The 17,132-nt window shown below is 41.7% G+C and overlaps 1 protein-coding gene across 1 annotated transcript in view; it reads left to right on the top strand.

The window, feature by feature from the left end:
- The window catches only part of SORCS3 (sortilin related VPS10 domain containing receptor 3), a 268,925-nt gene that overhangs the window by 129,260 nt on the left and 122,533 nt on the right, over positions 1-17,132 (top strand). Inside the window, exon 4 of the mRNA XM_036385525.2 lies at positions 13,587-13,745. Within this exon, the coding sequence (XP_036241418.1) occupies positions 13,587-13,745 (159 nt within the window). The remainder of the gene's footprint in view (positions 1-13,586; positions 13,746-17,132) is intronic.

The raw sequence follows: 17,132 nt of genomic DNA on the forward strand, positions 1-17,132 counted from the left end.
GACTAGCTAGAATATTGGGAGTGGCACCTTCCTTTACAGAAACTGGAGATCCCAAAATGAGCACAAGTCATTTTGACCTCCCCTTTATTTCTTCTTGCTCACCTGGAGAGTCACTGAGAGCAAAACATGTCCTGGCCAAAGGGAATTCCTCAGCTGTGATTGGAGCCTCAGGGCAGAACCATGATTCAAACTTATTTTGGTTTTGCCTTCATTTCTTAGTTCACATGCTCCCAAAGGAATTCTGTAGCATTTTGTTTTCTCCTTACTCATCAAACCTGTGATAGGTTGATGAGGCAGAGGTTCCAGCACATACCTGAGGCGTGCTAGCCCAACCTGAACTGAGCTGCTGTGCTCAGCCACAGCTCCCATTAATCATCTGCTGCTTTTTCCTTAGACTGCATCCCAAGCTATTGGTGAGGAACTGAGCTCTGGAATATCCTAAAGCCATTTGGGCTTTAGGAAGATGGAAGGTTTCCTTGGACCCTTTTTCCTCATTGTGCTGGCACCATGATCAAGGGTCTGTGCTGCAAACTGGCACTTGGTGATGTGATCTTGAGAATGTATTTATAACTGAAAGGCAGTGGGGCTGAGTGAGAGCCACAGGGCAGGAGTGATGGAAGAAGCCCTTTCTACTGTCTTTTATCCCTAATCTTTCCCTTCAGCCTAATGGAATACAGTCACTAAATAGCTCTTGGTTTTGCAGCTGCCATTAACAGGGACTAAACTACCTGACCTGCAAACGCTGCTGTAACATTCTCTGTAAAATTCTCTGAGCACCACTTCTCTGTACTCACTAAGCTGTGTGTGATGTTCCTGTGTTTCTCAGAGCTCCAAAATCCATGCCATTCAGAGCAGGGTTGCTGTGGGCAGAGAGGAAAGCTGTGAAACACAGTGCCCGGCTTAGCTGAGCTCAGGTTTGCCTACTCTGGTTGTACCAGTGGGTTGTACAAGTGTGGCTGTGATGGGGGTAACACCTCAGTGTATCCATCTCGTAAATACAGTTCAGGGACAGTCACACTCTGTCTCCAGAACTGAAAATTTAAATAGAGGAATAAAATGTGAATGAAGAAGTAATATTTTTCTTCACTTACTGGTGTTGCAAAGATGATTTCCTCAAGGTCACCCACAACATCTATGGAAGAGTGAGAGGATGTGTGACATGATGTGTTTTATTTACAAGGTGCAGTCTTGTGAGCTGTTGTACATGGGATTCTCTCTACTTGTCCAATTAATTCAGCTTGAATTTGGCACCTGAGAAAAGAGATCATTTTTGTAAATGTTTGCAGAACTGTGGCCTGCAACTGTGTGAAAGAAATCCTGGATTACAGACATTTTGTAGTATTTCAGGAAGAGGACTTTAGGAATTTTTTGTTTTGAAGTGTTTTCTTTTTTCTATTTTGAATTCAGCAAAGTCAGAGTAAGTTCAGTAAGTTCAGCCATTTTCAGAGTAGGTTTCTCTGACCTTTCCTACCTAAGGTATATAGTTTCCTGATGCTGGATGACTTGGTTTATTAGTGTTTTGAACATGGTTCAAGATCAATGCCTGGAAACATTGAGATATAAAGGCACAAATACTCTTAAATCTTTTTCAGTATGTCCAATTTGGTATTTTAGTCGTTGTTTTTTTCTGTTGTGTCTTTTGTGTGTGTGTGTTTTGGTTTTTAAAATTATTATTATGAATATATTTGGAAATTGTGCCTCCTTGTGAATCTTTGTATTCAAGATGCTTTTGTGAGAATTTTCTGCCATCCTGCAGTCAGGGACTGTGGGGCCTGGCATGCCAGATACCCCACTGGAACCTGACCTGACCTGTAGGATCATGTCCTTAAAGAAAGAACAAAGTCTGTTTGCTTGCAGGTTTTAACTTTACCATTTCTGGCTTCACATAAATCATAGAGAAAAACAGAGGTTGTGCAACATCCGTGGTCTGGGAGATGACCATTTTCCAGCACAGACGACACAGAATTGGAACCCAAAATTATGAAAGACCCCCAGTGAAAGTTTTCCCCTTTCTTAAACAGGTGCAATATGATTGTTGCCCTTCAGAGAAGACTGTCCTTTGGAATTCATGAATGTGAAAACTGGGGATTCCTGGTGTTTTTTTCAGTTAGTTCTTTGAAGAAGCAAATACATTTAAAAACAACAGAAAAAATTTCCTCGTACCCACTGAACTACACACACTGCTCATCAGCTGTTTCTAAAAATAAATGCAATTGAGATAATTAACAAAATACTCCCATATGGCATTATTTAAAGGGGCTGAAGGGAAGAGGGTTAGAAAATAGGTATAAATAGAAACTGCCATTTACAATGAAAGCCATTCTTTCTGTGTTTGTGAAGGAAAAGAAGTTCATAAATGACAAAGCTTGAGTGAGGTTTGTCTTTGTGTACCATTATTCATCTGTATTTTGCACCTTTGTACCTCTATATTCCAAATTGTAAACAATTTTTAGAGCAAAAGGAGAGTTACCAGATAAGAGTGATAAGCTTGTCAGCATCCTGGTGCATGTCTGTGACAGGGCTGCTTTGTCTGCCTTCCTAAAATTCAGTCCCTCTCTCCTGTTGCACTCTCTGTCTGCTTCACCTTGTATTGCTCCAGTCATGGAGACTTAGGGATCTTACAAGGTCATAAAGACAAGAAATGGGGTAAAACTGCAGAGGTCCCATCCACATTCAGATGTAGAGTTCCCAGAGCTGGCTGTCAGAAGAACAGAGACAGTTTGCTCCAGTTTAGACAGGGGGTGTTAGGGATGGATCAGGAGTTACAATATCAACTGAAATAAAGCTGCAATTCTGTCACCTAGCATGAGCAATACTTTTATGAAGCGAGCAGAGTGAACCTGTGTGAGCTTTCAGAGTGCCTTGCCTTGGTTAGAGGGAGGAGAGGTTCTGTCAGGAGGCAGCACCTTGTACAGGGCTGCCTGTATTAACCACATGGCCTGTCAGCAGGGTGAACACAGCTGCAGGTTCTGGTATAGGGCAATTTTATGAGACTATTTTCCTTCTCCATTCTCCTTACCACACTCTGAAACATGGCCATCTCATTTACTGCTGCAGCCCCAATAATATATTAATTTATGAAGTATGAAAAATAAGGTAGTTTTGAATTAACGAGAAGAGGCATGGTGCTTCACAGACAGCAGGATAATCAATCAATAACAGTGAGTGACTATATCCTGTTATTAAAAAGGAGGGAAAAGTAATAGAATGGGTGGAGAGCAGCTCTCAGAGGAGGGGAAGGTGGGTCCTTTTGAAGACCATATAATGATCTGACCTTGATCTTTAGTGATAAGAGTTGGTTCACCAAGACTTATTTATTTCTCTTTGAGGAAAATCCTCCCCCCACCCCCTGCCAACCCCAAACTCAATAATAAGTGGCAAGAGATCTTTTTATTTCATTCTTTGTTAAAGTGAAGAATAGAGAAGCTCAGCATTACTGAGTGAATTCTCATTTTAATAGCCTAGATTAGCAGAGTCTGCAGGGCACGTGGCCACAGTCTCAGTTTGTGGTGCATACACACATCTGCTTCTTACAGTGTAACTGTAATGTCAGCTCTGGTGTTATCAATTCTGAGTAAAATATTTTATCTCAAGCAGCACTGGGAAACCTGGAAACACTTCTGTGACTGTTAAAATCAGTTTTCTTCAGCATGGAGCTTGGCAGGGCTAGATCTTAGAGAGTTATTTCACTATGTTGTGGAGTGCTTGAGGCTTCTATGTTCATTAGTGGGAGTTCATTGCCCTTCACCTCTCAGTTCTAAGATGTCTTTTTTTCATTGTATACAGACAGATGTTGCTGGACTCCAAAAGTAATGACAGGGGTTTTCTAAGTGGTCCACAGATGCTGTTAGGGAAAACTCAGGCTGTTGTTTTCTTATAAATCTAGGCAATCAACTCTTAGACCAGTCCTTCTGTCTCTGAGGGGAGATTGGTTCTGCCTTTTACAGTGAGCCCTCTAATATTTTAATTCTCTGTTGCTGACAAAACAAGCTCATAATTTTCCTCCCTTGGAACCTTCCCATGGTGGAACAATATGATCCTTAAAAATACCTGCAAGAAAACAGGAAAACTCCTGGAGCAGGTGTGCTTGGAGATTGAGAGGCAATGGGGTGCACACAAGGAATGCAGTGCTCAGGACCTGGAAACGCGTGGAAAAATGGAGTAAGCTTGGTAATTTTCTGATGTTTGCCTATTGAATCTAAAACCAAAGTGTCAGTGTTATGTTGGAGATAAAACTCTTATCCCCTCTTCCAGTTCTGTTTCATCTTACACTGCTTCTTCAGAAATGTACAGAGCTCACATATGTGCATGAAGGGATACAGAAAGGAAAGTACACAATTTTCCCCAGGCTGTGAAGTACCTGTGACCCTGATGGAACAGGACATGGCAGCCACTGGGTTCAGTCACTGGGGCAGCCACTCCCCTGCTAAGAGAAGACTATTGCCATAAACCTGCAAGTACTGTTTCATTGGGAGCTAATTATTAAATGTAATGGAAAATGTCAAAGCCAGTGAAGTGCTGGTTGGGAATCCTCTACCTAAGTCCTGAACCTTCCCATATCTGGCTCCTGAATCTTTGGCACCCAAGTTAGCATGCAGAGCTTGCAGCCTCAGTGGATAGCTCAGAGCTGAGTGCTGCCATGCAGAGAACTGCAATGCCATCATGTTTTGTAACTTGGGCCTCAGCCTTGCATCCAGAAATTTGATAGACCTTCTCCTATCATCTTAGCTTCCTCCAGTGGGGGCATGTTAGGAAGAGAAGTACATTGGGGACAGTGAGACACATGAGTAATAGATGCCAAGTAAGTAAATTGAGATAGATTATAAGCATCTGGATGTGAACAGTGATAAAGCTGACTGTTGTCTATGTTCACTCTGCAATCTGACTAAAAAAGCAGAAAAATAAAGTGGGTAAGCAAAGGAGAAGCAATGATGCATTTAAAATTGTATTCAGATTTAATGGCCTCAAGGGAGATACATAACACGATTTTTATTTTTCTATAGAGTCATGAAACACTCTACTGTCCTCAAATGAAATAGATTGCTGAATACAGGCTGCAAAAGTTTACCCCCATGAGTAACTATCCATGCACATCTTTTTGTTTTCTGTAATGGGGCAACTACTGTGAGTAAACTCATACCCACATATAAAGTGTTCTCCCAAGTGAGACCTATAATCAGAGGAGTGTTTTTATATAAATGGTGTTCTCAGTTCCAGCAGCTGTGGTGCACACAGCCTCTCCTTACTGATAACATTATTTTCTGTAACTATTTTTGCTTACATGGGAAGTTACCATAATGGTGAAAATTACTTTGTAGTTGTATGGAGAATAGCACAACCATGCATTTACTCAAATAACATATAATTATAACAGTGAATGCTGCTTTTCTCTTTCTGTGAAGACAGTTTGGGATTAGAGCTGTTCCCTGTCACCAGAAAAAAGCTGATGACCACAAAACAATGTGTCAGATATTGTAACAACTGGGGCTTTCCTGCCTAGAGTCCGGAAGAGTAAAAAGGCATCATGCAGAGCTATGCTATGCAGAAATACCAGACTCTGGAGCAATATAATAATATAGCTCAGAAGCTTTGTATTTGTGTGGAAGCACTGGCTGGTGCCTAAGATCACCAGTGGAGGTTTCTTCTACTGGAAGGCTCAGACCTGTTAGTAGAAGTGCTGGTCAAACTGGATGTACAAATCCAGTGGTGATGCTTGTAATCCATTTGGCAGTTTGTGGAGCAGAACTCTGCATGAACGTGCTGTGACACAGAAAAGCCTTTGGCAGATTAGCTGGACAGCACTGCAGTGGCCTCAGGCAGGTGGGAATACCGTGGCAGAGGACTTTGCTCCCCTGATCTGTGGGGAGCTGGAGAATGTGCAGCTGTAACAAGAATATAATGGGCTGGAGTAACCTTGGATAAAGGCTGCCTTGCTGTGACAATGAAAAGGTTTTACAGCCAAGCATGTGGCTGACTGTTGCCAGTCAGTCACTCTTTGCCAGGTCAAGCACATGCTTTTTGGATGGCTTCCATCCCCACTGGCACCTGAAATTTAACAAGCAAATGGTTGCTGTGCCTTGTAATTAAAAGTGAAAAGTACAGGTGTCCAGTGCCAAAAAGGCGAGAGAAAGAAGGGAGACATGTTGTTCTGACCTGCTCAGCAGCAAAACAAAGATAAGATGCTCTGCTTTGTTGGTTCTGTTATCATGGTTTATTTCACTCCTGTGCATGCAAATTGGATCCAGCCTGGGATTTGGCATTGTGGGCAGGTTCAGATGGCAGCCTTGGAGTATCTGTGTTCTTTTCCCAGCTCTGAGTTTTGTCTAAGTCTTACAGCCATGATAGATTTTCATTTCCACCTGCCAGTGAGGATGGCAGAGTGGTTTTCCTTGAAGAGCTCTTACTTTATATGCAATTTAACCTTAATTTGCTCCTGATCCTCAGGGCTTCTTGCATGGTGCATCTGTGCTCTTGCACAGGTGCTGGAGGTGGTGATTAAAATGGAGTGCCCTCTCCATAGGGAGGGGATTGTGTGAGCTTGGAACTCTCTGAAGTGTTTTGTTTTGGTATTGCAATTTATGGCAGGTATGGCTGAAGTGCCAAAAGCCTCTTGCAATTTTGTACCAATATGAACAGTTAATTGTAATTTTAGTCTGGGTATAATTGGATATAAGAGACAATAGAAGACAACAAAAGATTAACCAGGATTATTGCCTGTAAACAAGTGTGGTAGGCTGATGTGCATCTCCTCAGAGAAGGCAAGGTAGTGCTGGTACTCATTTGATGCACTCCAGCACTGCTCATTTTCGTTTCAAAAACCCTGCTGTTTTATGTTAAAGAAATTTTTTCATGTTACAGTTTATTATTTTATTCTGATAATGTTTCTCTTTTATGTACCCTCTACGAAAGACAAAACATTCTGCAGAGACAATGAACCTTTGTGTCACCTGAACAACATCATGTACTCTGACCATTTTGTCTCAGTGCTGCAAAGATGGGGAACCCATGTGTGGGTAATTGCAGATTACATGATGTTGCTGTCTTCTCAAAACCAGTTTGGTGGATCAGAGAGCTCTCAGTTTCTGGTACAGCTGCAGCAGTCCATGGAACAGGTCCTCCAGAGGGCTTGAATCCTTACAGAAACAGCTATTGATGTCTGAAAAGTTCTGTGGCAAGCAATGTGATTCTGCAGACTAGAAGTTGTTTTGTAATTACAAAGAATTCCTGATGGGAAGGAAGTTCTGGAGGGAGGTTAGTGTGAAGTGTCTAAAATGTCTTGAGAGAGCCATTGGGTTCTTTGGTCACGGTACATATAATGCAGACCCAATGCAAAAGTCTCAGGAAACTCTTATTTCATTGCTGAGTTTCCATGAGTGTCTGAGTCATTTTTCATTATCCAATAATAAATACAGTAGTGAAAGTCACCTTTAACACTTAAAGATTGCTTGGGTTTTATGGGATTGTATTGAAGTGAGTGCCAAGGTATAAAAGCCTTATGGTTGAGGTACTTTTATAACACATGCTTCATAAACCCCTATAAAGTCAGTGCAGTGCACTTCATCCTTTAAGATTACAGCACTATGGTTCTGAGAGTTGGTGATCTGGTGCTATATTCATTAATTAGATCTGCCATTAATGTTAAATTTCGGGCAATAAGAAGTGAAGTTACAAGAAGCTGAAATGGGGTAGGTCCAGACAATTTGTCTCTTATGAAAGCTCAATGCCCCTTTATTGCTTGATTGATGCCCACAGGTTATCCTTAACATTAAGGAAGTTTTTGAGGCATGTGAAGGAAGAAGGAGTCCCAAATCTGGGCTACTCTGTAACACAAAAGTTTGCAATGAGCATTTTCCTTTTGGTACACAAAGTAATTATATAAAAGCTGTTGCCCTCTTCATGGATGTCTTGTTTGGCTTCCCAGAGAGCAGATGTCCCCCTTGTCACAGCTGCTGATCCCTGAATGATGGAGTGAATTTCTTTGCTTGTATGTAAATACACAGGATTTCTCTCTAGAGCAGATTTTTATAAGTGACATGTCCCATTTTTTCCTGTCTGACTGATATGCTTGGTGACTAGAAAACAGAGGTTGCTTTCATTTCCCCTGATGATTGTCGAGATCAACAGATCTACAGGGCAGTGAGCAGGTGTTTAGCCATCTCTGAACATCTATGGAAGTTTGTATAAAGTTAAGGTGTGCTTTCTAGAAACCCTCCTTCTAAAGTAGTGCAAATCATTCAAAGACAGCTTTAGCTCAGCTGATTTGTATGGGTGTTACTTTTGCTGGTAAGTAGACAGTTACTTGTGCTACCTTAGCACTTTTTAGTTTCAGAGGGAATTGGGCTGATTTAATTAAACTGAAGTCGTTTTAGTTGAAACGGCACGCAGTGATGAAAGAGGGGGAAAAAAAGGATGAGATTTTCTTTGCAATGAGTTGCACTTGTCCTCCATGGGAATGGCAAGGAAGGGCTTTAGATATACTGAGAGCTGTGTTCTAGGAGTTTGGGTTATGATCAGACCTCTGGGGGCATCTTTTAGCTTGCAGGGCAGGTAATTGCAGTAATGGTGTTGGAGAGAGAAAGAATGAGGGAGGAATGAATAACCAGTGAGAAATTTCCCAGTGAGAAATTTCAGATGGTCAAACATGTAATCTAAAATGCTTCAATGTAGAAAATTACTTTTCCCGTAAGAGAGTTCCAAACTGTTCATATTTAACTTGTGATGGACTGGTGTTTTGAAGGAAGAAAACAATTTTTGCATCTTTAAGCCTTTGAATGTCATTGAATTTTGATTTCTCAGTTTTGAAAGGGGGAAAGGACATCAAAGCAAAAATCCTCCACTTGCATTGGCCTTTCAGTATAAATTGTTGAGACGTTTTGGCTTTTTAAACTCAAAGCTACTGTGAAGCTTTTTGGGAAGGAGACATGGGACAATAAAACCCATCAGATGTTTTAAATCAAATGAAACATTTTTCCTTTTTAAAATCTGATTTTTTTTTCATTGATGATGTCGAAGTGGCCAGGCTTCAGGATGGATATAAAGTGTTTCTGAGTTGAGGGCCTAGTGGAAGGAGGCCTAAAAAAACAGAAAAAACCCTTTTCACTTTTAAGCTGAGAACATTCAATATGGAAATCCTCATGAACCTGTAAACACTAAAAGTCAACTTTCTGTATTTGCAGAAATGTTTATGGCAAGACTGCCTTTTCAGTTGTAGGAGAGGATAATCCAGTGCTACAGAGTAAATTCTAATACTTTGCTAGGAACTGGGTTTCTTTTGAAGCTGTGGAGGCTTGCATCATTTGTAGGTGTCTTGTTGGTTTTGTTTATTTTTTTAACTGCTTTGTTTATGTTTTTTTAGAATAGCCTTTTACATAGGTGAATGTGACAAGGACCTCTGAAAAAAACAACATATGAAAAGTGCATTAAAGTGGAGAATCAGGGGCAGTACACATCAGTTTAATGCTGTCTATCTATTTCTCAGAACAAAAGACATTTATTTGAACCTGTCTTCTTTATTCATTTGACAACTCTCTGGTGTTTCTTTGCTAATGTAGCTCAGTGGTGCTATTGCTACAGATTATTGCACCTATAAAACTGGTCTGTGCTGATTTAGGGAGATGCGCTTTGGTAATTTACAGTGAAAATTTATGTTCGTTGAGAAAAATAAAAGGCTTCATTGAAAGCTAATATTAATAAAAATGCCATTTCTGTGGCATATTGTTTTGGGTTTTTTTTTTTTTAGTCCAGTGGCTGTTTATTAACTAAATCAGCTGCGTGCAAAACACATTCCATTGTGATTTCTGTGCTCATGTGTATCTCCATGCCTGTCTGGGCATGTTGTAGCACTGTGCCTGTGAGAGGTGTGCTGCCCCATTACTGTACAGTTCAGTATTCCACATCACAGCTCTCTTTGTGCCTGACTACCCTGGCACAGAAAAAGAGGAATGTGGCACCATCTTAACTCATCCACCTGTCCTTAACCCATGTGAAAGCAATACCATGGAAGGTGTGTGCATTAACCCAGTAACTTACCTGGAATTTTGATCTGGCTAGCAGAAACTCACGTTCTCAGTTACAAATCCTGCCCTAGTTTTTATTATATTAGCCCCATCAGATGGCACGAATTTTTAGTGGATTTCTGCTGCAATATGGTGCCACTTTCCTTTCTACCTCCTTCTGCATTTGAGCTCCTTTAAGGGTCTTACACACTCTCCAACAAATCTGAGTGACTCTGAACTACTGCTGTGGTTTGTATACCAAACACATTATGGCAGGCACAGGTATGACGTGTGACACCCTCCTTGTTCTTCTGCCTGCAGCTTGTGCTGTTTATTCCCTGGGGTCAATCCCCTTGAAGTGTTCAGAGCTGGGTATGTTTACTGCTTATGTACTGAAGATCTCAGTCCATATATTGTAGGTAATCTTGCAAGGTGGCCTCTCCCTACCATCATCTTTCCATGTGGTGCCTCACTGGTGTCTGGTGTTCTGCCCACCTGGAGTTCATTCAGAACAGCTCTGTCTGTGTCCTCACTGTCCCCAAAGCTCCTGCTTTAAAGGAGATGCACAATGTCCCAGACAGCTCTCTTCCTCTGCATCCATTCCTAAGGAACTCTCTGAAATTTAGTGTGATTATCAGCCTGTTTGGTTTGGTCTGGTGCTTGTCATTCATTGTTCACTGGAATTTGAAGGTCAGGAAAAGTATGTTTTCAAGGATTTACCCTTGGCAGTAACCAGTCCTGCCTGCCCTTCCCCTCTTCACTTAAATTAGAGAAAAAAGCAACATTTTATACATGGATGTATATATAAATAATCTAGAATGTAGAAAGACCAAATGTAATTTTCATTTAAATAAAGGCTGCCATTTAATTTAATATTATAGAAAATGATTAGATCTTAAACCCTTATAAATTACATTTGACAACTCTTTGGTTCTCCTTTGCTATTCCTTATGGCAATTATAAATGGCAACACAGGATGCTGGCAGAAATGCTCATTCTGACTGCAGTTTGTTTATTGTCTTTTAATGAAAAGTGATTAATCTAAATCACTAGTGGGGTAGATGCTTCCTCCTGATCCCATAATGAGAAGTGGTAGTTTCAGGCTGAAAGTTGCCTCCCCCTATATCTTCCAGAAGAAAAAGTAGAAATGTTAAAAAAAGAAAAGCACAGAGTCTGTCACTTTTCTTTCTCTGCATGCCATGTAACAAACGTGTACCAGTCCGAGCTGCGTGGCTGGTGGTGAGCTTTTTTTTCACTCTGATTGAGCCTCCTGCCTTTCCATCCTGCTCTGTGTAGGACCAGCCTTTCCTGGGAGGATGGATGACAGCAGAGATGTTGAGTGTTTGTTTCTCCATTTGAAAAATCGAGTGGATGTGGAAACTGGGTGAAGGCCCAGGGCATGATTTATGTGATGTCATCTCTAGATGTGACTGTTGTTAGGTTCTTCCACCTTTCCTAGCTTGGTGGTTTTATTATCTGATCTTCTAACACTGTTACACATCCAGAAGAACAAATTGGCCAGATTTGTCAACCATCTGGTGGAAATACTGCCTTTGTTGTCTCATATGACCATTTCTTGCACTATCCACTGAAGTGCTGCAGATCATGTGTGACAAGGCAGAAAGAATGTTTTTTGTGTGTGCCACTGCAGGTCCATGCCACTGTTAGCTGTCTTGTGCTCCTTCATTGAGGACAGAACTCCAGCAGTAACCTTTTAATATATAGCATTACTAATTATGTAGTCCTCTAGTACATCAGGTGGAACATATTTTTGTTCCTGAAGTATCCTTCATTTTAAATATAAGATCTTTCTGGATTGTCATCTTAAATGGCCAGGCTTACATCCTTTTTCCATTCCATATAAGCAAGTGATTTTTACTAAACTCTGTTATAGTTCTCTGGCATAGGCAACATGCTTTAGGTGAACAGGGGTACAAAACGTCTTTGCAATCTAATTCAAAAGTGACAGAAAAGAATATCTTCAAATAGTTGTGAAATTGTTTGGAGCATAATGAAATTGGTATTTTGATCAGATTAGAAAGAATAAATGTACCAAAGCATCCTTTAGAGTGGAGATCTTGGAGGTCTCTTCTCAGGCTAATTCCCAGGAAATCATTTGCACGTGGAGAATGCTTCTCGTTCCCCAGACCGGGCACCAGAGCACAATGCAAGTGCACTTCTTCAGGATTTATACTGTGGCTTCCTGTGGGAATGGCTAGGGATTGATTTTGGGGCTGGTAAGTGGTGGATGTGAGTGATGTTGAAGGTGCTTTGACATCAAGCTGGATTCATACAGTTGGCTTCACTCTGGAAAAATGTTCACTTCTAGTTCAGCTTTTCATTCCTTAATGGAAAGGATCAGAAGCCATTTACGTTATATTCCCTTTCCCTTGGTGACTTCATGGAGTTAATGAGGTACTTAAGATTAAACAAGCACTGAAATTTTTTGCTTGATGAAGGCCTAACATACCAAGGGTTTTACCATTCCTTGAAACTGATTTTTGCTGTCAAAATTAATGTATTTCCATATTGTAGTCTTGAAGTTGGCGCTCTGTGAAGCTGAATAAGAGAAGTCAATGTGGACAAAACCCAAAGTTGCAGTGGATCTCAGCTAGCTGATCATTCTGCAGTGAGCTAGAAAAGGCCATTCCTAGATCTGTTTTCCTGCTGAAAGACAGTTTCTATATTTGATTCAGCTGCTGTATCAACAACCTGCTGTGTTTAGAACAGCTCTAATTTATTTCCCACTGTTTGCCTTTATTTTATGGTACTGGTATTTGCTTTAATGTGAAGTCATTTTCTCCAGATGTTAATAAGATGGTATTAATGTTTCCACAACATTTTTCCTGCTAACGTTTATGTAGAGCTTGCCATCTGATCGTGTGGAATCAACCCGTTTTAAAATATCGGTAATAATTTTCTAATTAAAATTAGAGGCTCAGAAGTGTTTTCCTCCCTGTAAAAATTGAGGTCATGCACTTTCCGTGCTTGGGGAAAATTATGTTTTCACTGGCTGAATGAATGTCTCTTACTGTACAAATTGGGAGTGTGATATATGAAATGGTGTCAGTGTTTGCCCATGTGCATGTGAACTATACCCAGCTGCCAGCAGCTGATCCAGGAAGGCATTCTGTGTTTCCAGGGAGGTGATGCTCTCATTTATGGCACTCAAGCTGCCAGGTAATGAGCCTTAAATCTCAGGAATGCTCTGTTGCTTACTTTTGGAGAGAGAATTCCACATGGGGTGAGAGAAGTGGTAGACAGATATGGTCCAGGAAAGCCTGGTGTGGCTGCCTGAAGTTCCTATATCCAAGCAAAATCAACGTTGATACATAAAATTTTTCTTTCTTACTGGTCTTTCTGAATTTATCTGGATAAAATGAAAAAAAAATGAGTTGCTCAAATCGGCAAATGAGTTGCCAAAGGAAATGAAACTGAAATAATAAAAACCCATCCTAATTCTATGGGATGTTACACTCTTGAGTGATGTTCTGAATACATCTGATAGGAGTCAGTGCTGTGTGACCTCACTCTTAAATGATGTTCACTTTCACTTTTCCATTAACACTTTCCCTCCATTTTTCTATTTAGATAATGCTTCTTAGTGATCCAGAGATTGAGAGCAGCATCCTCATCAGCTCTGATGAAGGAGCTACCTATCAGAAGTACCGTTTGAACTTCTATATCCAGAGCTTGCTCTTCCACCCCAAGCAGGAGGAGTGGATCTTGGCCTACAGTCTGGATCAAAAGGTAAGCAATTGATTTAATGTTTCAATGATTTTGAGCCAGGAGTTGAAGGGGATATTGTCTAGAACTGCTCCCTCTCAGAGATGATGAAGAATTTATAGTGTGCTTTGCTGTTCTCACTTTGCAGGTTTAAATGTGCTCAAAAGCCATGCAGTGACTCCAAAGCCAGTTTGCTAAAAGCAGCTGAGTATTAGAGTGATCATGATGGGTGTGGAGACTTCAGTAGTGGAGATACTATGAAAGATGAAAAGAATTAGAGATTTGACATGACACATGGAGCTGTTCTAAAAATCTATTGATTCGTAGGCACTGATTTCTGCGCTGTCTCTGAGGATGGAGCACTCAGGCTGAGCTGGTCTGTAACAGCTGGCTGTTGAGCCTTGAGGGGTGCTCATTCTGCTTGCAAACTGGAGGTCAGGGAGCAGCAACAGATGACAATCTCCTCTGTGCCACTCTTCAGCCTCCTTGCAGTGCCCTCTGTGAGTGAGACATCTGCAGTCTGTTACTTTGTCCTCAGCAGGTTTGCTCTTACATAGCACTCATCTGTTTGAAAGGTGCTGAGCAGATCAGGTGCAGTGTGGTAGCAAAGTGCTGTGGTGAGGAGATGTGTGCTTCAGGTCTGGAGCAGCAGTCCCCACTACTGCCCAAAGCTGAGACACAGACAGGATGGTCAAGTTACAAATTCAACAAAGTGTTAAACTTGCCAAGTTTTTATCTTTCCCCTCTTATGTTTCTGTCATCCCAAGACTCTGGGAAGCAAAAACATGCTGAATAACCACTAAGTTTTCCTCATTGTGGTGGGCTGACCCTGGCTAGATGCCAGGTGTCCATCAAGGCCACTCGGTCACTCCCCTCCTCAGCTGACGGGGCAGAAAATATAATGAAAGGTCTGTGGGTTGAAATAAAGGCAGGGGGAGATCACTCAGCAATTACCATCATGGGAAAATCACACTCAGCTGGGGAAATTAATTGAATTTATTACCTATCGATACTCTACTGTACTTTATCCCTTTATACCCTACTCTATCAAATAAGAATAGAGTAGTGAGAAATAAGAACTAAATCTTAAAATACCTTTCTCCCACCCCTCATTTCTTTCTGGGCTCAACTTTGCTCACAATTTTCTCTTTTTTCTGCATCCCAGCAGCAGAGTGGGACAGGACATGGGGGCTGTGGTCAGTTCATCACATGTTGTCTCTGCCTCTTCTTCCTCCTCAAGGGAAGACTCCTCACACCCTTTCCCTGCTCCAGCATGGTTCCCCTCCCACAGGAGACAGCTCTCCACACACTTTTCCAACGTCGTTTCCACAGTTCTTCATGAATTGCCCCAGTGTGGATCTTTTCATAGGATGAAGACTTCAGGAACAGACTCTTCCAATATGGGTCTCCTGTGGGCTCACCTTCACCTGTCCTGCCATGGGTCAAGGGGTCAGCCTGCCTCACCATGGCCTTCACTGTGGGCTGCAGGGGGATCTCTGCTCCAGCTCCTGGGACACTCCTCCCCTCCTTTTCACTGACCTTGGTGTCTGCAGAGCTGTTTCTCTCACATATTCTCACTCCTCTCTGGCTGAAGCTGTCAATTTGTTTCTTCCCTCACTTCATGAATCAGTTATCTCAGAGGTGCTACCACTGTCACTGATGGGTGTGACCTGGGCCAGCAGTGGGTCCGTCACAGAGCTGGCTGCTGTTTGCTTTCTTGGACAGCCTCTTGCAGCTTTCATGGAAGCAACCCCTGTAGCCCCCTCCCTGCTATGAAAACCTTTCCACACAAACCAAACACATGTGTCAACCTGTCAGATATGGGGGTGTGTTCTGGGTGGGATTTTTAATTTCTGCAGTTATTCTTGAAGATTTCTAAACTAGTCAGTCTCACATCCCAGCTATAGGAATAATATAGCTAAAATGCTGTGCCTCTCTATTTGAGAATTTCCTCTGGAAGGCTAGTGCAAGTTTTTACCAAACTAGTTACTGAGAATATAATCAAATAATTTCCTATTGCTCAGCTTCCCACTTGCTGAAAGAATGCTGTGGCAGGCACCAGGTGTTTTGCTGCTGTGCTACTAATGATTCTTGAGTAACATTTGCAAGAACAAAGCTATTGTAAACACACTCCTTTCAAAGAATCAAGTCTTTACTCTATGAAGGAGTTAGTCAAATGTCAAATATTTTTCTGAACTCAGAGGATCAGTGTAACAGGGATTTTGAAGTAGGCTGGGAAGACCAATCTATTTATTTGATGTCACAAAATGTCTTGATGCTACTTTTAAACTGGAGGGAATAATTTTGCATGATCCTGGTGTTTATATAGACAGGCTTGGAAGAAACAGGCATCTGATGAGGTAGTCATGTATGTGAGAAGCCAGATGAGACATCCTGAGCATGCCTTTGCAAAGAGATCCATCTGCAGTGAGTGCAGAGCATCTGCTGTTGAGATGAAGCACTGTATTTCTACTTGCAGAGCTTTGTAATCTTTTGTGATGTTAGTCATTGGAAGAAGAAATCAAAACACAAGGGAAGCACATGATTGACTGTGAGGTGGTACTAATGCTCCCCTGATCCAGTGCAGCAACAGGAGGCCAGGAGCATTTTTGCTTCTGCTCCTTCAAACAAATACATCTGTGTGCACACCTCAGCTGCTGTCTTCTGCCCAGGAAAACGACAAGAAAAATGAACTGAGCTAGAAACACCCTAAAGCTCCTTGCATTTCATCCCAGAAACCAAATAAAATTGTTCGAATTGTAAGAGCAAAGATGAGTTGGTCTGTAGCTTGTTGGTCAAGTGGAAATGGAGCAATGCCAAGTCCAGGCTTTTCCTTTATGTTTGCCTTTGCATTCAAGGCCACTCATGGTTTCCTTTACTGGTCAGAAGGATGGCCTGAAGTGCTGGTTCAATGTAGGTCCTATAATGGAGCCATGGAGCACTGCTTTTCCCTGCTGAAATGTTTTCTTAACACAACTGAGGTATAGATTGCGCTGAGCCATGTCTTGGGTTAGTAAGAGCTGTGAAAGAGCTGTCACTCTGAGTCAGGATCACCAGCTTCACTGCAGTCATGGCTGATGCTGAGGTGATGGGCAGTGCTCCTGGAGTGTGACAGCAGTGCCATGGGAAATCCCCAGCTGAAGTCTCCTGAGAGGCCACTGTAATGCATTCCTGCATGTCTGGAAACAGGGGCACTGCCTCAGTCGAGTGGGAACCAGAGGTCTGCCCTGTCCTTCTCCCAGGTTAGGCCAATGCAAGAATAAAGAGTCCTTTAGGATTTAAGTCCCATATACTTAAGAATATTCATCATGTCTTTTGCATCTTCCTAAGGTTGTTGTGGGTTGTTCTCCTTTTCCTCTAGAAGCCAGATCTGGATTTCACAGCTTCCCACCCTACTGTGCCTTCTCTCCT

This window comes from Molothrus ater, chromosome 8 (assembly GCF_012460135.2).
Source record: "Molothrus ater isolate BHLD 08-10-18 breed brown headed cowbird chromosome 8, BPBGC_Mater_1.1, whole genome shotgun sequence".
NCBI classification, from domain to species: domain Eukaryota; kingdom Metazoa; phylum Chordata; class Aves; order Passeriformes; family Icteridae; genus Molothrus; species Molothrus ater.